General features: G+C 38.1%; 1 protein-coding gene across 1 annotated transcript in view; it reads right to left on the bottom strand.

Moving 5' to 3' along the window:
• Positions 1-19720, bottom strand: part of ADAMTS5 (ADAM metallopeptidase with thrombospondin type 1 motif 5) — a 143672-nt gene extending 123952 nt beyond the window's left edge. Inside the window, exons 1-2 of the mRNA XM_077760165.1 lie at positions 19647-19720; positions 18231-18462 (exon numbers count right to left, since the gene is read on the bottom strand). Of these exons, the coding sequence (XP_077616291.1) occupies positions 18231-18462; positions 19647-19720 (306 nt within the window). The remainder of the gene's footprint in view (positions 1-18230; positions 18463-19646) is intronic.
• Positions 19721-20194: the final 474 nt, after the last annotated feature.

Below are 20194 nucleotides of genomic sequence, written 5' to 3'. Positions count from 1 at the left end.
AAGAATTTCTCTGCTGCAAACTTGATTCTCATTCCCTAGAGGAATATCGTAATTCCTGCATGGAGCAGAAAAAACATTTAAGAAAAAAAATGTGGTGGAGTTTCACAGAAAGATACTTATAATAGGAAAAGGAGGCTATAAAAGTAATAGAAACATGAAGCAACAACAATGAATTTAGGAATGCCAATACAGAACAGAGAGGTATGTCCCTGGTCCCATGGGATGAGAAGTCCAGAAAGTAGAACTAGGGAACAGGTGGACATGGGGTTCTGGTAGTTCTGCAAAAAAGGAAAGAACTTGAAAGAATGAGAGAAAGTTCTACGAGGGAGGAAGATGGAAATGGACTGAAATTTGGAATTGAGGGTCTGAGACAATTATGGGCCTCACTGAGACAGTGAGATTGAGGTGGTGTCTAGGAAGGAGCACTGGAGTTGAAAAGAGCAATCTTGAGGAGGAAGAATCCAGATGGAAATTAAGGAATAAGTTGGCTAGGGAGGCATGGAGCTGGAGGTTGAAATTATGGTAAGCGATGATTTAGGAAAGCAAGAAGAGTGCAGGGTCTTAGGTTGGTTTTAGGGGAGGGAGGTAAGAAGGTGATGCTGAGGTGACATCAAAGGGATGATTTTGGGGGGCGGGGATGGGGCAGCAGCCCTTGGAGCCCTGAGAACCAACCTTGCTGACCTGAGCTAGAAAGAAGGAGCCATGCATCATATCACAACCATCACATGTGGGGAGACCTCTCTGTAGCAGCTATCTCTGCTTTTCTGAGATCGGATTTTGAAGGAACCACCTTCTGTTCAAAATAAGCAAAAGAAATTGGCACGGATACCATACTCCCTCTCTTATTTTTGCTTAGTACTCAATGGTTCTCTTCCAAATCAAGTCCAGGCAAAGCAATAAAAAGTACAGAAGGAATGTTTTTTGGTATGCATTAATTTAATAGCATATGCTTCCTGATCCTTTAATGGTTTTGTGGTTGCAATAAATGCATGGGGGAAAGTATTGAGGAGATTCTAAACTGCCCACAATTTTTTTTCCTAACTTTTGTTTTTAGACTTTGCTTCATAATTTCAACTGATGAACATAATCAAGAGCTCAGTCAGTGGGTTGGATTATTTAATTTATTTGATGCACAGTGAAAATATTTTCTGATTTTTTTTCCTCAATAAATAACATGGTAAAGAACTTTCTCATTTTAACTAGGAAACCAGGGAACTCTGCTACTGATGATATTGTCTATTGGCATGAGAAGGTAAGATAAGAAAGTATTTTATTCTCTATTTTCTTTTTCAGGAAGAAACATTGAAATTAGTTCTAAAATCTGCAATGAAAGAGTTTATAAGTTTGCTTAGCTTTACAAAGGTTGCTGACATCTGGGCCTTGGGACCCAACACTTTAAGGCATCTTGTTTTACCTTTAAAAACACCTCCTTGTTGGAAAGGTTTGTCCTTTCAACAAAGAAAAGTCACTGGCTGGTAATCTAATCTTTGAAAAAGAGTTTGGATTTTCTGGCAACATAAAAGAGAAAAGCAATATTGGGAAAAAAATTATCCTTAAAACTAAAAGCTTGCGAGGAAGAGGAAAAAAATGCCTTGAACATAATTACTATGCAGGCCATTTCATCTGTTAAAAGGCTTGGTGCTGGGGGAAAGAACTTGGTATTATGATGTCCTATCACCAGCTTCAGTTGGTAACCTGTCCAGAGTTCACCACAGGGAGGAAACAACTCACAAAAGATAATTTCCCTCTTTCAGGATATTCTTGTTTTCACTGATGAGAAAAAAAAATGAGCCTGTCTCCCTCCCCATCTCCCCCAGACTGCTATATTTTTAGCAGTGAGAACAACAGCACAACACTTTTTATTGCTCTGGAATAAGGCATGCCACATTTTACTGTTGAATATAATCATGATGATAAGAATGATTGAATTGTTTTGCGATTGTCACTGGGTCATCTTGGCAACCTTTAACAACCAGAATGTCAGGAAGTGATATGGGAAGGAACTATTAGAAACCAACGTGCACTCCTAAGTTTTTTTGATCCTTCCAAGTTCTTTTCAGTATAAATTTTGTATTTTCCACTCTAATATTTCTTAAATTATGTTTTTCTGTAGTTCTCTGATGTCGTGTATTAGTCTCTCCTATAACAAAATGTCACAGGTTGGGTGGCTTAAGCAATAGAAATGTATTTACTCTCAGTTCAGAAAGGTAGAAGTCAAAGATCAAGGTTGAGCCTATTTAGATTCTGGTGAAAGCCCTCTTCCTGGCTTGTGGATGGCCACCGGCTTGCTGCATGGTCACATGACCTCTTAGTTGTGTTATGGGCATGGAGAGAGAGAAAGAGACAGAGAAAGAGAGAGAGAGAGAGAGAATCTTCCTGTTTTTATGAGGCCAACTGTGCTATTGGATCAGGGCTCTACCCTTATGACTTTACTTAACCTTAGTTACTTCCTAAAGACCAGTCTCCAATTACCGTCACATTAGGGGTTGGGACTTCAACATATGAGTTGGGCAGGGGTGGGATATGACTGAGTTCACAGCAATTCCATATAGATATAGAGATAGATAGAGATAGAGAGATAGATATATGGATAGATAGATATACACACACATATGTATGTGTGGGTTATGCATTCATCAATGATAAAAACATGAAAGATAATCTATTTCTTGATAATAACACATTACTATAAAAACCCAAAAGCACCTATAAAGGGACCATATAAACTTGCATTGCATAGTCATTGTTTAAAACATGCAAGAGCTTACATTTGGGTTACACTTGATTTTTTTTTTTTTCATTATACTTCCCGGTCAAATATTTCTTGTGATCCTTACAAGGCACTGGCGATGAGACACCTATCATTAAGCCTTGGCTGAGGAAACTGGGTCACAACATAGTGGAGAGAGTGGTAAGTGCCCTGTGAAACGAGACGATCAGGAGAGAAGTTCCAGCTCTTCCCCTGCAGGAGGTTGAATTAGTAGCTTGGGAGATGGGACCCTCTTTTAAATGAAAGTGTTGTCTTGGAAGAAACCCTAAGGTTCCTCTTGGCTCTAAAGTAGCCTGCATTTCTATAAAACAGAAAAGAAAATGAAGAGATCTGCTGTCAGGCACACAGAGAATTAATAAAAGTTGTGGGTTTCAGTCACTGTTTTTCTGACTTAGAGCTCATGGAAATTTCCAGAAGTATTAAAGGTCCAATGTCAAGTCCCTTATCCTAATTCTCTTGACAGCATTGCAGTCTGATGTTTGCTTACTTCAGTGGTAAAAACACAGAAGAACATCTCCCTTTAAGATTTAATAAAGGAAAATACCTGCTTTACATCCTATAGAGAGTGGTTGTTTTTTCTTAGAAAAGAGAAAAGTTGAGGACCGCAGATGTTTAAGAGAACGGCTATAAATTCAGTGGGCTATAAACAAGAATTGTGATGGAAATAAAATCCAATGCCCTTATAGGGAAACCCAGACATGCAAAGATTTGTACACGCGCCTTGTGTTAGGTTTTTTTTTTTTTTTTTTTTAAGAAGCTTGTGGTGGTACTTAGGATTTGCTGTAAAATGAGACATGAATGATGTCTGGCAGATCTGAAGCACAGAGAAGGATCTGAAAGCCCTGTGTTTACACTTGCACAATGATGGTTGTAAGCAGATCTTTCTAAACACAACAGAGCAATTTAGAAGGATTAAGATCTGAATGTAGCAGAATGTATGCCACAATTTTCCTCCTTTCTAAAGCTTCGTGAAATTAAGTTCTCCCATGCTGATAAACCTAGAACAAAGGGATTTTCAAAACTCCTTTTAAGGAATTTGCTCTCTTATGGGATCTTGTTGCTTGTCACTTGAGTTCATAATGTTGCTTCTTTGTTCTATGGGGATAATCCATTTTGGTTATTTTCCATGTCGTAGCAAACAGTTTCAATGAGGCAACTCCTTAAAGGTAAAAAAGAAGACACAGAGATCTCTCAGTGTCTTTTGGAAGAGAAGGTTTGCATATATTCAGAATATAATAGAAAATATCTTTTAGTTTGTAAGTCATTCTTGTTTTGTCTCTGTTGCAAGATAAATTCACTTTGGGGGAAATCGCAAGACAATGTGCTGCCATTTTTTATTTATGTTAGAATAGAAGAAAAATTCAAATGCTGAAGCTTTTCTCTAATGTTGTCCTGAGAGTTCATGTCTCTGTGCTGCCTTTCAGGTGAAGTCACATCATCTTGAGTCCTTTGGCTACTGCATTTAGCTAACACTCATATTCTCACATTCCACCTTATGGTGGGAAGAAATCACACCTGCATGGGAAGAGAGGTGGACATACGTTTTGATACACTAGGTTAGAAGTAACTCAGAGAACAGTCATAAGTTTATGATGAAGTTATATATCCAGATGGTTACAGCACATAAGTAAATACGCTGCTCAAAACATTGTTATGTACAAAGACATAGGACTGATTAGCAGATTTTGGCTGACAGGAAATTTTATATATAATTATATACATGTCAAAATATTCATTATATATTAACATGTAATTATAAAATACATATAAAGTTAACAAAATAATAATTCTATGTAATATGAACCATAAATTATATTAACCATTTTTTACATGGATCTCATTCAATGACATCAATGAAATTCAGAAACTTTGAGCAATTTTATGAATTCAGCACTCGTGTTGGTACTTTGGAAGATACAAAAGAAGAATAAGACACCCCTCCAAGTGGCTCAGAGATCTTTCCAGGAGTTCTTTATTTCTACCCTTCTTAACATGAATCTTAACTCTCGGGATCCAGCGAGTGAAGTTACCTTCTTCTATCAAGTCTCTTTGGACTACACTTCCAGTCTGTTGGGGAAAACAGATTTTCCTTGCTTCAGTGAAAATAGCCAACATTCCTCAGGGACATAGACACAGTTAGGAGATTTATGGTTTGTTGTGGTTTGAAGAAAAAGGAAAATTTAATCTTAATAAAAATAAATTTTAAAAGTATAATGTATATTTTGAGAGAGACACAATGTGAGCAGGGGAGGGGTAGAGAGAGGGAGACACAGAATCTGAAACAGGATCCAGGCTCTGAGTTGTTAGCACAGAGCCTGATGCAGGGACCCTGAGCTGAGGTTAGACACTTATCATCAGTATTTTGTGTCAATTCTAAGGTAAAGCAAAGCTGTTCTGGGATAATGCTTTGAGGACCCATGGCCAACTGTGTCATTGAGTCCACTTTTGCTTGGCTGTGTAGGAACCAGTAATTGTCATGTGACAAGCAAGTTTGTGACTGTTGTTCTTCCCACTTCCTCCTGGGAATGTAGGGGCCTCACAAATATTACTGCCAATGTTGTGAGATTGTTTACACATTCTAGTTTTCTTCCATCCTTAAAGTAAGACACATGATTTTGTCAAATGAATAAATTCCCTCTGTGTCCCTCACAATCATCATTTCTAATTTTTATCAAGAAAGCAGTTCAATAAAAAAGTGTGTTGGGGTGCACTGTTGGTTAGAAAGAGCAGGGAATACAGTAATAATGGAATTTTCTTTTTCCAGAAAGCAGTTGGATACTTTTAAAAAAGAGATCTCCAATTAGTGGATCAGGATCTGCCAGTAAATCTTGGACCTGTATTTATTAGTTAGATGCTGCCCCATTTTCCTTCTTTGCCAAGTTTCTCCTGCCCAGTCCTAACTCCCCCACCACCATGAGGTCCATCCTGGGGCAGTTCAGCAGGATTTCTAGAAGATGAAGAGTACAGAGTTGTGCACCAAAAAGGACTTTAGGACAGCACAGTCTATGCCACCATGTGTTCTTAATTATCTCTGGAACTTGATTAGATGACTCCAAAAGGCTGTAGACTCAACTTTAAACTCAAAGATATGATATAGTAATTGTACTTAATGAGTCTGTGGAATTCTCACATATGCTTTTATGTAAATGTATTATTATTTATTATTGTTCATGTTAGTCTTTTCCTAATGTAGTTGAATAGATTTTACATATAAATTAAATAAGCATTTTAACTCTCATTGGCTAGTTTTAAAAATTTTTTGACTTATAATGGTTTGTCAATAAAAAGATAAGATTTCTCTCATTTATTTAGATTACTTTATATAATTATAATCTCATAATGATGACCATTAATTCATTCAGCAAGTATTGGTGCCTATTTTCTAAAAGTTATGCTTTATGAAATTCACACATATGCATGTTGAGTCATCCAATAACACAGAAAAGTATGAATAAAAGCAGTGGCCTCCTCCCTCCTCCCAGTCAACTGGCAGCCTCAGAAGACAAAGAAACCTATTTAATGGTTTGTATTTTTTTCCCCAATGAGATCTTGATCACTACATATCTATTATTTGGTCTCTCCACCTCATCCAGACAAAATTTGTTGGCTTCTCAGCATGATAAACTATGATTTAGTTCCAAAACTTTGCTCAGCTTGGGGTGCCTGGGTGGCTCAGTCACTTAAGCATCAACTCTCGATTTCGGCTCAAGTCATGATCTCATGGTCATAAGATTGAGTCCTGTGTCTCCACTGTCAGTGCAGAGCCTGCTTGAAATTCTCTCTCTCATTCTTCTTTCTGCTTCTCTTTCAAAATGAATAAACTCTAAAAACAAACAAAGAAAGAAACAAACAAACTTTACTCATCTTGCATCTCATCCTCTGGATGTTGAGAACTGTGTTATTAGTTTTTGTTCCTCAAGTAGTTAGCTTTGTAACTACTATAAGCTTTCACTTCTTTATTTTTCCCACAAGCTTTGTACATCTCAATTTAAGATAACGACATTATTTCCTCTACTCTTTACTGCATCTTGTCTCTCTTCTTCCTGATATCATATTCCATTAACCAAACCTTTACTTTTATATTCTCAAGATTATTAACATTTACAATCCAGCAGCCAAAACCAATCAACTCCACATATTCCTGGTATGAAAATGTCCAGATGTTTTGAGTTGGAGGGTAGATTTTATAAGTAGGATTTGTTGAAAAAGCTGTAGGAGAGCTGTGAGTCTTACCTGATTCATGAAAGTGAAAGTCTAGGGGTACCTGTGTGGCTCAAGCAACTGAATCTTGACTTCAGCTCAGGCCATGATTGCATAGTTCATGGGACTGAGCCCCTCACTGGATTCTTTCTCTCTCTGCTCCTCCTGTGAACTCTTTTTTTTTCTTTTCTGTCTCTCTCAAAATTTATAAGTAAACATAAAAAAAAAAAAAAAAAAAAAAAAAAAAAAAAATAACAAAAGCCACTCTTTAGGAAAAAAAAAAAAGTGAAAATCTGGCCTCTACCTCCTAAGTGTGGTGAGAAAGCCTACAGTACTATTGCTTAGAAGTCCTGGTGGGCATAAACATGGAAGACATGGAACTTGGTGCCTGTTGTATTTGGGAGAAAGTTAAGGAACCTACAATGGACTAGGGGGAAATTGCACTGTCCTCTGAGAACAGGGCTAAGGATAAGTATCTTCCATTAATTACATGTGCCTCCTCAAGAAAGGCAGCAAGACAGCCTGAAGCTACTGTCCTTTCTGCCTAAGGGGATCTCCTCCAATGGAGTTCAGTGCAGAGTAGACTCCTGTAAAAGTAGAACTCAGATGCAATCAGCACTACTTATGTCAGAGAAGTTATGAGTGGATGAGCCAGATAACGGAGCCTTTAAAGATTTCACAAAAGTGTCCATGAGATAAAGAATAAGCTTTAAACACCTGCCAAATCTAAAGAATGTGAAGATAACTTAGAACCATACCACCAAGGGAAGGAATTTCTGACCTCCTTTGACCGTTGGATCTTCTGATGTCCCGGGCCCGTGTATTTCAGAAGCAAAAGACAGAGAATGGAGAAAGAGGTGAGTGAAAAGGAAAACAGAATCCTGTCTGCCCAACTTTCTAGATGTAGGCTCACATCTAAAGATAGTGTCAACTACTGGGTGGGACTGTTGGAAAGGAAAGAAGTTTTAGATTTAAAAGAAAATTTAAGGGGTGCCTGGGTGGCTTAGTCTGTTAAGCATCCAACTTCCGCTCAGGCCATGATCTCACAGTTTATGGGTTCGAGTCCCGCATCGGGCTCTGTGCTGACAGCTAGCTCAGAGCCTAGAGCCTGTTTCAGATTCTGTGTTTCCCTCTCTTTCTGACCCTCCCCTGATCATGCTGTCTCTCTCTCTCTCTCTCTCTCTCAGAAATCAATAAAAAAATAAAAAAAATTTAAATGATCATTGACATTATGAGCATTCTAATGTCTCGATTAAGATTACACTTGGTTGGGGCGCCTGGGTGGCTTAGTCGGTTAAGCGTCCGACGTTCGCTTAGGTCTTGATCTCGCTNGACCTAAGCGAAAGTCGGACGTTTAACCGACTAAGCCACCCAGGCGCCCTTAAAAAACTGTTTTCAATGGATATTACCCAGCCATAAAAAAGAATAAGATCTTGTCATTTTCAACAACATGGAAACAGCTAGAGAGTACAATGCTAAGTAAGTCAGTCAGAGAAAGACAAATACCATATGATTTCACTCACATGTGAAATTTAAGAAACAAAGCGAACAAGCAAAGAACAAAATTGGTAAATAAACAAGCAAAAACACTTTTAAATACAGAGAACAAACCAGTGGTTCCCAGAGGGGATGTCAGTGGGGGATGGGTGAAATAGGTGATGGGGATTAAGAATACACTTATTGTGATGAGCACTGAGTAATGTATAGAATTGTTGAATCATTATATTGTGCACTTGAAGAGAATATAATACTCTAGGTTAATTAGACTTTATAAAAATTTAAAATAAATAAAATAAAATGACTATTTTCAAATCAAATACATGGTCTTTTCATACAGCTCACTGTTTCAAGTAATTTAATATTTTAATTTACTCACATTTGAGATTCTGTATTTGTGCATTTATTTTCAAATATGTTTTTCCAGGAATTTCTAATTATTTTTCTCTGTTTTAAATTTGATATTTTTAAACTTATTTATTTTGAGAGAGAGAAAGTGAGAGAGTGCATGTGCATGTGCACTTGTGCAAGTGAGTGGGGTAGGGCAGAGATAGAAGGAGAGAGAGAATCCCAAGCAGGCTCCATGCTGTATCAGTGGGGAGCCTAACACAGCGCTGGAACTCACGACCCATGAGGTAATGACCTGAGCCAAAACCAAGAGTCAGACTCTTAATCCACTGAACCACCCAGGCGCTCCTATTTTTCTCTTTTATTGCATTATTTGTCTACATCATATTTTTCTCATGCACCTCATTATAAAGAATTCTTCTTTGTGTCTCAGATAGCTTCATTTTGGAATTTTTCTTTTCTTTTCTTTTCTTTTGTTTTCTCTTTCCTCTTCTCTTCTCTTCTCTTCTCTCCTCTCTTTTTCTTCTTCTCCTCCTCCTCCTCCTCCTCCTCCTCCTCCTCCTTCTTCTTCTTCTTCTTCATCTTCTGATATTCTGGGACTTCCTTTTATTGCTCTTCTAGTTTAGATCTACTGGTTTTTGCTTTCTATATCTTTCCTTATTGCTTATTGACTTATTGCTTAATTTGTTGGACATATTTGATATACTTTTGAATAACTTCTTAAGTAGATATAAATGAGAATTAAAAACTCCCAGCAAATAAAAATCCAGGATCTACCAAACATCTAAAGAGGAGTTAATATTTATTATTCTCAAAGTATTCCAAAAACATACTTTGAAAGGAACATTTGGAAGGAAAATTTCCAAATTCATTCTATGAGGCCAGCATTACCTTGATACTGACACCAGATAAAGACACTACAAAAAAAGAGAACTACAGGCCAATATCCCTGATGAACATAAATGCAAAAATCCTAAACAAAATATTAGCACAATGAATCCAACAATACAATAAAAAAAATCATTCACCACAATCAAGTGGGATTTATTTCTGTGATGAAAGGGTGGTTCAGTATTCACAAATCAATCAGTGTGATGATACATCACATCAACAAGAGAAAGGATAAGAACCATGTGATCATTTCAATAGATGCAGAAAAAGCATTTGACAAAATACAATATCCATTCATGACAAATATCCTCAACAAAGTAGATTTAGAGGGAACATGTCTCAACATAACAAAAGGTAAATATGAAAAACCCATAACAAACAATCATACTAGATGAGGAAAACTGAGAGCTTTCCCCCAAGACAGGGGAATAGGAATAAGACAAGGATGTCCACTCTCACTATTTTTATTCAACATAGTAGTAGAACTCCTAACTACAGCAATCAGACAATAAAAAGAAATAAAAGGCATTCACATTCATAAGGAAGAAGCAAAACTTTGACTATTTGCAGTTAACATGATACTATATATAAAAAACCCTGAAGACTCCACCAAAAAACTACTAGAACTGACAAATAAATTCAGTAAGGTTGCAGGATACAAAATCAATATATAGAAATCTGTTGCATATCTCTACACTAATAATAAAGCAGCAGAAAGAGAAAATAAGAAAGCAGTCCCATGTAAAATTGCACCAAAAATAATAAAAAAAAATAAACTTAACCAAAGAGATGAAAGATCTATATTTTGAAAACTAAAAACACTGATGGAAGACACTGAGGATGATGCAGAAGAGTGGGAAGATAGTCCATGCTCATGGACTGGAAGAACAAATATTGTTAAAATATCCATACTACCAGAGCAGTATACAGATTTAATGCAATCACTATCAAAATACCAAAAATATTTTTCACAAAACTAGAACAAACAATCCTAAAATTTGTATGGACCACAAAAGACCATGACTAACCAAAGCAATTTTGAAAAGGAAGAGCAAAATTGGAGATGCCACAATCCTAGATTTCATATTGTACTACAATTCTGTAGTCATCAAAATACCATAATGCTGGCACAAAAATAGATACATAGATTAGCATAACAGAGTAGGGAGCCCAGAAATAAACCCACAATTTTATGGTCAATTAATCTTCAACAAAGGAGGAAAGAATATTCAATGGGGAAGAGACAGTTTCTTCAGCAGTGTTGGGACAACTGGACAGCTACATGCAAAAGAATAAGACTGCACCACTTTCTTAACTACACACGAAAGTAAACTTAAAATGGATTAAGGACCTAAATATGAGGCTTGAAACCATAAAAATCTTAGAAGACAGCACAGACAGTAATTTTTCTGACATTGGCCATAGCAACATTTTTCTAGATATGTCTCCTGAGGCAAGGGAAACAAAAACCAAAATAAGCTATTGGGGCTATGTCAAAATAAAAAGCTTCTGCACAGCAAAGAAAATAGCCTAAAATACAATCTACTGAATAGGAGAAGATATTTGCAAATGACTTTCTGATAAACATTTGGTATCCAAAATATATAAAGAACTTACAATTCAACACTGAAAAAAACATGGAGACATAAAGAGATTTTCTCTGAAGAATTCATACTGATGGCCAACAGACACATGAAAAGATGCTCAACGTCACTCATCATCAGGGACATGCAAATCAAACTAATGATGATATATCACCTTACATTTGCCAGAATGGCCAAAGTAAGAAACACAAGAAACAGCAAGTGTTGGCAAGGATGTGGAGAAAAAGGAACGCTTGTGCACTGTTGGTGGGAATGCAAACTGGTGCAGCCACTATGGGAAACAACATGGAGGTTCCTCAAAAAATTAAAAATAGAACTACCATATGATCCAAAAATTTCACTACTGGGTATTTATCCAAAGAATATGAAAACACTAATTTGAAAAGATATATGCATCCCCATATTTATTGCAGCATTATTTACAATAGCCAAGATATGGAAGCAGCCCAAGTGTCCATCAATAGATGAATGGATAAAGATGTGGAATATTTATAGAAGGGAGTGTTACTCAGCCATAAAAAGGAGTGAAATCTTGACATTTGCAGCAACATGTATAGAGCTTGAGAGTATACTGCTAAGTGAAATAAGTCAGTCAGAGAAAAACAAATATCATATGATTTTATTCATATGTGGAATTTAAGACACAAAACAAATGAACAAAGCAAAAAGAGACAAGCCAAAAAAAAGACTATTAACTATAGAGAACAAACTGATGGTTATGAGAGGGGAGGTGAGTGGGGGAAGGTGTGGTAGGTGAAAGGGATTAAGAGTACACTTATCAGGATGAGCACAGAGTAATGTACAGAGTTGTTGAACCACTGTATTGGATACACCTGAAATGAAGGTAACACTGTATGTCAACTACACTACAGTAAAAATTTGTAAAAAATGCAAGTAAGCTTTTGGATTATTTGCCAGTCTGAAAATGTCTTACTCTTGAGTGATAATTTGATTGGTTAGACATTACCTGGTTTTATCTACCTAGATAAATTAGATCATGCTGTTTTGACAAACAGCCTACAAACCTCAGGGATTTAATAATGAAAACTTATTTTTTACTTAAGCTACATGTCCGGTGCAGGTTGGAAAGGAGTTCTGCTCATTATAGTCAGATACCCAGTGCAATGGTGGCTCTATCTCAACAAATACTCCTACTATTATTGAGGCAGGGAAAAGGTAGCATCATACATTATCTGTGAAAAAGACCACTTGGAAGTGACATACTCACTTCCACTTTTTTGGCCAAGAAGCTCACATGGACACATTTACCAGAGCAGATAAAAGGGAAAGTGTCACATCATGTACCTTTCACCCAGAAGTCATTTATATGACTTTCATTTGTACTTAATTGGTCAAGACAAGTGCCAACACTCCATTTAGTATTAAAGAGAAAAGTGCAATCCTACTACATGTCTAGAAAGAGAAGAGAATCCGATTATTTGTGAATAGTCATAGTACCCATCCATGGCTTAGCAATGAATTTCCCTTTGATTTCCGAGGCATTATCTCATCATCTTCCTACATCCAGTGAACTTCTTGACTGCTGTTCCTTTGCATGTGACCCATGCATCCTGGCAGAGGAAGATAGTAGAATTTTCATTTTAATCTCTGGTGTTATACAATGTTATGATCATGTGATTCAGTGTGAATTTTTAAAAATTTCTATTATGGGGCACCTGGGTGGCCCAGTCAGTTAAGCGTCTGACTTTGGCTTGGGTCATGATCTCAGGGCTTGTGGATTCAAGCCCTGCCTCAGGCTCTGTGCTGACAGCTCAGAGCCTGGAGCCCCCTTCAGATTCTGTGTCTCCTCCTCTCTCTCTGCCCCTCCCCCACTCACATTCTGTCTGTCTCTCAAAAAATAAATAAACATTAAAAAAAGTTTCTTTTCCTGGGCATTGAGTAGAACTTTTAAGGACTGAAGGCTTGCATCCTTCATTCTGAATGGATTCTTCAATTATTTCTCCAATCTTTATCCTCTCTTCATTTCTTTGTTCTCTCATTCTGGAATCCCTACTAGCTTTGTTAAAGGTAAAATAGAGCTTTGAAAGTCTTGTGTGAAAGATCAGAAAAATGATACATAGTAGACGGTTCTATGAACTGAGGTTGAAATGAATGGTGAAAAAGAAAGATCTGTCTCATAGGTCCAAAAAGGACCATAAAAAAAATAAATAAGTCAATAGTCACCATACTTTTAATGTTTTCAACAACTGCTATAACTCCACCATCTTAATGTCTTTTTCACCAAAATATTTTAACTCAATATTTTATCAAGGGTGTGAGGACTGACTTAAATTAGAAAAAAAATAGAAAAGAGAAATTATTACTTAGCATAATAGAAATTATTGCTTACATAGATCTATGCCAGAAAATAAAAATAATACATGTCACATTTTAAATACAAAATATTTATATATATAAAGTCCACAAATTATATTACATTTATTTATTACTTATAGTCAGTATCAACAAAGAATATTTTCAGGTGCAGGTAAACCAAGTAATAATGACAGTGGATAAAAATAAAAAGATAATTATTAACTGCCTAAAAATAAGTCCAGAGGTGTGGGCCTACTATTGTTTTGAAAGTTAAAACAATATCACCAAGGAGCACAGCTCCTTATATAGCCTTCCATTTCACCCACCTCAGAAGGTTTGTTTTTCTAGTGGAGGTAGATCACTAATTATAATAACGTTATTTATATAGATGGCAGCAATAAGGTGACTTAAGGGAAAATGGCTAATGCATTTCCTAGAAGTAAAAATTATAAACTTAGGCCTAGGATTTTCACCGTAACCAGAGAAATGGTCTCATTTTCCTGGGCCATGTACTGTTCAAGACCAACCGAAGTTCAATTAAATATAATGTTCTTCAGGTGCCAGTTCTGAGATGTATGGGGGACCTAGAAATCTTCACCTCCACCCTCCTAGACCAGAGAGCAGATGTCACGTTCTTCTTCAGGAGTAGTAAAGTGATGTCATTTACCCCCTCAGGATCCAAAAGTTAGGACAAGTGCTACCCCAAAGGTGTCAGATTCTATTCTCGGCAGCGGGTACCTGCCGAAGGTCCAATTTCATTGCGTTCCAAGAACCAATGCCAGAAATAGGAGCCAAGTACAGTTGGATTGACATGAGAGAAATTCTATACTTGGGGCAACTTAGTAGCCATCAGGGTCCACAGAACCTGGGATGGAATAAAGTTCCAGAGATACGGTGGCAAAAGTTACAGAACACATTTGCCAAGAAGATAATAGACCGTCTTTTGTAATGAATGATTTCCCTCTTTTTGTTCCTTGTGGCTTAAAAACCAAATGAAAGCAATGATTCTTTTGCTTTTAATTTTAGAACTAACAGAGAACAGATCAGCCCATAAGAGAAAACCAGATCGTAAACACTACAGCAAGGACGGAAGATCAGCAGGTTCAAGCAGGTGTGTGCTTTGCACTTAAAGTAACACCTTTGTCCTGGTATTATATTCATACCTGTCATCTTCCAGAAGATGTTGTATTTTGACCATTTCCCTTTCAGCAGGTATGTGCCTGAAACTTGGAGTGGTATTTTGGAGAGAAGGTTACAAATAAAGTCATGTGAGATGCAGGCAGTGTTTTGCCTACCTGAAACCTATGCAGAATAGCAATTAGCCAGAGGAGAATTAAGATTAAGGACACTGATCTTTTTCCTGCCTCTGTCATGAACAGGCTATGTAAATGTTGGCAAGATCCTAAGCGCTCTTGACTTTCTCAGCTGTAATGTGGTGGCTTGCTGTCGTGTGGTGGCTTTGGACCAGGTGGCTAAAGTCTTTCCAATTTCACTAGCACATGATGTCAAGAAGACGTATCCCCTCAGGATTTCCCTGGGTTCATATTCCAGGGGCAACTAGGAAGTTCAGAGCAGCGAACTCTCTCCTCTTCAGCCCAGAGACAGCTTCGGAGGCAGAAAGGAGGTAACTGGTGTTTTCCTTGTTTATTCTCTCTTAGCTCACCTGTTGTCATTTCTAAGCTAATTTCATGCTCTTATAACTTAGGCATGAAAGTTCGGAGAGTTTCCCAGCAGGCCTTTGCTTTGCCTGTTGACTCCGTGAATCCCAAGTCCAGCTTCCTGTGCTTTTTTCACTTCTGTTTTTTTGCCCACAATGGTTTAGATAATCTTCTGCTGTCATATTTGATTTTCTAATACTTCCTCAGAGTGATGGGCCTATTGTATGCATTATGCTGCATGTGAGAGATACGTAAATATAGATTCCTCAAGTACAAACAATTCCAGCATACCTGAAAAGAACTCTTTCCTAAGAGCATTAACATGCTTGTACCTTAAAGAGCTAAACCAGATTGTTCTCCAGTATCTCAGCTCTGGGGCTGAGAAATAGGAAGTCCCAATTTCTGAGCTCATGCATGAAGAAAAATCTCAGAAAACATTTTATTAAAATTCTCCAGACTAGGGTGCGACTCAGGTCACATGAAAGCTGCTGCCATTTTGCATTGATTGGCATCGCTTATGGGCTCTTTTCTTCATTTCTCTCTCATTTCATGGGTTGATACTAAAGTGCCTTCTGACCCACTTCAGCAATAGCTCAAGGTACTCAGCAGTGTATAGTCTCTATATATTTATGATTGATCTGTGTAGAACAAATAAAAGAAGCACAATTTATCTCAAGTTTTCTATGTATTGTGTTGGAGTTTCTTTCCACACAAGATAGAACAAGTTCTTGGTGGGCCAGCATTAATAAAAGAAGCAAGTACTTCACTTGTATTGATTGCCTGTTTTGTGCAAGGGACTATAAAGAAAGCAGAGAGATAGAAGATGTGTTTGTGAAGAACTCATAATCCAGCAGGGAAATAATCAGTTTATCATAAAAAGATATAAAACCTCTGCAGTGGGCAGAATAATGCCCTTGCCCCACCCAAATGTCCATGTCAAAATTCCTGGGACCTGTGAATATGTTATATTACCTGGCAAAGAAAAATTAAGATTGCATTTGCAATTCAGGATGCTCTCAGCTGACCTTAGAATAGGGAGATAATCCTGGATTTTTCAGAAAGGACCAATATAACCACAAAGGCCCTTAGAAGTATAAGAGAGGCAGACTAAGAGTCAAAATGATGTGGAGTGAGAGGAATATGACTTACTACTTGCTGGTTTTCAAGATGAGGGAAAGGGGACATGAACCTTCTACTTCAAATGCTGGGAACGACAAGGAAACAGATTCTCTATGAGGTCTTCCAGGAGGAATGCAGTCCTGCTAACAGCCTGATTTTAGCCCAGAGAGGCCAGTGTCAGATATCTGATTTACAGAACTAGAGGATAATAAATGTATGTTGTTTCAAGCCACTAAGTTTGTGGTCAGGTGTTACAGCAGCACTGGAAAACTAATAAAGCCCCATATGATTAACACCCAGTGAGAGGTTATAACCAATCACAAGAAAGAGAATGTACACGAAAGTACTTTTTTGAACTTGAAAGCACTATTGAACTATGGTGTCCATTTGTAACTACTGTCAAAAAATAAAAATAGTAAAAAGAGATAAATAATACTCCTTACCACATAAGGTTGTAATGAGGGTTAAAGACATTTATAAGTACAAAGTACCTGGGGCAATGTCTGACCCCTAGGAAGTGACACATGAAAGCTGGGTTTTGTCAACAGAGTTTAGCACAGTGTAGTTTAGTGTTTTGCATCATACCAGTTAATTTCAAGTAGCATTGTATAAGAGCAAAATATGCCACCCCAAAACATGCCTCTTTGGCATAAAGATTATCTTGAGCTGATGGTTTTAGGAGACTGCAGACATAGAAGAAGTTCTGAAAACCGAGTAGAAGTTACCCTTTTGGAAAAGATATTTATGTTTATAAGGAAAATCTCCATTTGGAATCATGTCTCCCTCTTTGTAACAGAAAGAGAAGAATGACTCTAAATCTCTAGGAATTCTTATCAATGGAGAAGGCAATGCTTTACACCTTTATTTACTGTGTAAAAAAACCTTGCCCTTATTTACTGTGCTTTTCCTGGCAGCCTTCTTTAAGGGGCACTAACTCCCCAACCCCTTCTTTTGTCGTTTAAGGTCAGAGCTTGGACCATTCCAAGGAGTTATTCAGTTTTCTTGCAAATCTCCCATTTATACAAGAGGGATATCGTTATTAAACTTTTGTTTGTTTCTCTCCTGTTAATTTGTCTTTTTATTACAGGGGTGGAATGATAGAGGGAAAATTATTTTACCTTACCCACAGTATAGTTTAGAGTAGTTCAGTTCACTTCAGTCTATTGCTAACAGTGTAAAACCCCCACACCTTGTTTACTTGAGGTCAAATCCTGGTTCAGTCACTCTCTAGGCATGGAAGCTTATTAATTTTAGGCTCCCAAATTCCCTAAGCTTTATTCTCCCTTCTCTTGAATATTAAATGAGCATATAAGTCATATATTACATGTATATCACTGTTTAGTTAGGAAAGCAGAAATATTTGTAACTGGAGCCTGAAGGATACATGAGTACTGGGCTCCACGGGTTGCAAAAAAAACCAGGATTAGCTACTCACTGCTGACAAAATCCAAAGGTGGAGAGACCAGTAGCAACTCAACAAGAAAGGAATCTATTTCAGTGAGGAGAGCACAGAGAAGGCAGGAGACTACTATTCCAGAAGATATCTCCAAAGTGCTGAAAATACTTCAGTTTAATAGAAGTAAACTGTGAAACGTGCAGGGCAGTAAAGGTCAGGTGGATCATTGTTTGAGGTCAGTTGTTATTGCTTGAGGGGGTAGTTTTGGTGCTCATCAAGGGATGCTTTGCCCCCAGGGTCTTTTGCCCGAGTTCAGAGATAAGCTAGAAAGAGGAACTTAATCAATTAGAAGAAACAGACTGAGGTTAAAATGGAGGTAGTTAAGGTGATAGTTGGGTCCTTTGTTACATTCTGAGGCTTGGGAATGCCACCTCCGGCTGTTGCTGGTCTAGCCCTGGAGTGTGGGTGGCTTCCTGCTGTTGCAATTCTCCGGGCTGCCTCAGGTCCTGGGCCCACGAGAGACCATCCCACAGAAGGTGTCGCTGGTTGTATCCAGCAAGAGCAGCTTTTTTTGAAAGGAGGTTGCTGTAGCCTGAGGCAAAGGGCGGGAGAAGCTTCTTGGCTTCACTTTCCTTCCATCCTTGAATCTCACAGTGCCTCCCACTGGTTGAACCCAGCCAGAAACCAATGAAAGAGGGCCACTGTCAAGCACAGCAGAGCAAGAGGGGGAAGAAAAGGTCAGAGAGCAAGCCCCAAAGGAACTGCGAAGGGGCAGAAAAACAGTCCCTACGTTATCAGCTTGTTAGTGAGGATTAAACAATATAAACCTTGTGAGGCACTTATGTGGCACCTACGTGACCCTCACACAGTACTGTTCAATTAATGTTTGTTATTATTGCTATTGCTTTAACTTTAATCACATAATTAAAGTAATGACAGTGATGCTTGAATGTCTACATCATCTAGGACTGCAAACTATTCCAAATGCTTTCAAATCTATTACTGTTTCCTCTCGAGAGGTGATGATCAATGCATTGAACTCTGTAAGGTAACAAAATATGGAAGAATGATCTGGACAGAACTCGATTAGGCGAACTGTGATAAATACTTATTTGGTCTTTGGTTCCTCGTCCAGAGCTTCTAAAATGCTAGAAATTTCCTCAGTGATAATGGCAAAAGGAATATCATATATTATTCTCAATAAGCCCCTTTCAGCCATCCCTGAGTTTAGGCAATGAAGTGACTGTTGGTGGGCCCCTAGATAGCTTCAGGATCATTGCCCAAGCAACCAACCATGTGATTAGGTGGTTGAAAATTTTAGCCCTACTGCAAAACTTCCTGGGAGGGGAAAGGGGCTAGATATTGAGTTCAGTTGTCAATGGCCAATGATTTAATTGATCACACCTATGGAATAAAACTTCCATAACACCCAGTCAATGGGGTTTGGAGTTGGTGAACACATCAAGATGCTGGGAGGGTGGTGTGCCTGGGGAGGGTGGTGAAGCTCCAAGCCCTTGCACCTTGCTCTATGCATCTCTCCTATTTGGCCATTCTCGAGTTTTATCCTTTAAAATAAACCAGTACAGTAGTGCCCTCTTAATTCATCAGGGATGCAGTCCAAGGTGCCCTGTGGATGCCTGAAACCATGAATAGTACTGAACCCCATACATACTATGTTTTTTTCTCTCCGCACATACCTTTGGTAAAGTTTAATTTATAAATTAGGCATGGTAAGGGATTAATAACAATAACTCAAAAAAAAGAGAACAACTTTAACAATATGCTGGAACAAAAGTTATGTGAATGTGATCATTTTCTCTCAAATTTTCTTACTGTACTGTACTTACCCATCTTGATGCAAGATGATAAAATGTCTAGGTGAGGAGATAAAGTGAGGTGAAGGACACAGGTCTTGTGACATAGCGTTAGGCTACTATTGACCTGCTGACCATAAATCAGAAGAAGGATCATCTGCTTCTGGAATGCTGTGGACCTCAAGTACCTGAAACCATGGATATCAAAACCGCAGGTTAAGGGCCAACTACTGTAATGATAAGGAAAGTGCTTTCCTGAGTTTTGTGAGCTGAACCTGAGGAGGGCATCATGGGAACCTTCCGTTTATAGCTGTTCAGTCTGAAATATGGAAGTCGTAGGCTTTGTAATCAGCCGCTGAAGTTGGGGGCAGTCTTGTGGGACTGAACCCCTAAATCTGTGGAGTCTGATGCTAACTCTAGGTAGTTAGTGTCAGAGAGTTGGAGAACGGTGCTGGAAAAGGCACCTTGGATTTGTTGTCACAAGGAAGAAACCCTCTCATTTAGTGTCAACTTGTTAAGACTACACACAGCACAGGGGGGACACAAACTTAACACAAGGAGACTACGGCAAACAAGCCTTC

The sequence above is a fragment of the Crocuta crocuta genome, unplaced genomic scaffold (assembly GCF_008692635.1).
Source record: "Crocuta crocuta isolate KB4526 unplaced genomic scaffold, BGI_CrCroc_1.0 scaffold369, whole genome shotgun sequence".
NCBI lineage: Eukaryota > Metazoa > Chordata > Mammalia > Carnivora > Hyaenidae > Crocuta > Crocuta crocuta.
The sequence above is the reverse complement of the archived record's forward strand: the minus strand, read 5'-3'. Positions and strand labels throughout refer to the sequence as shown.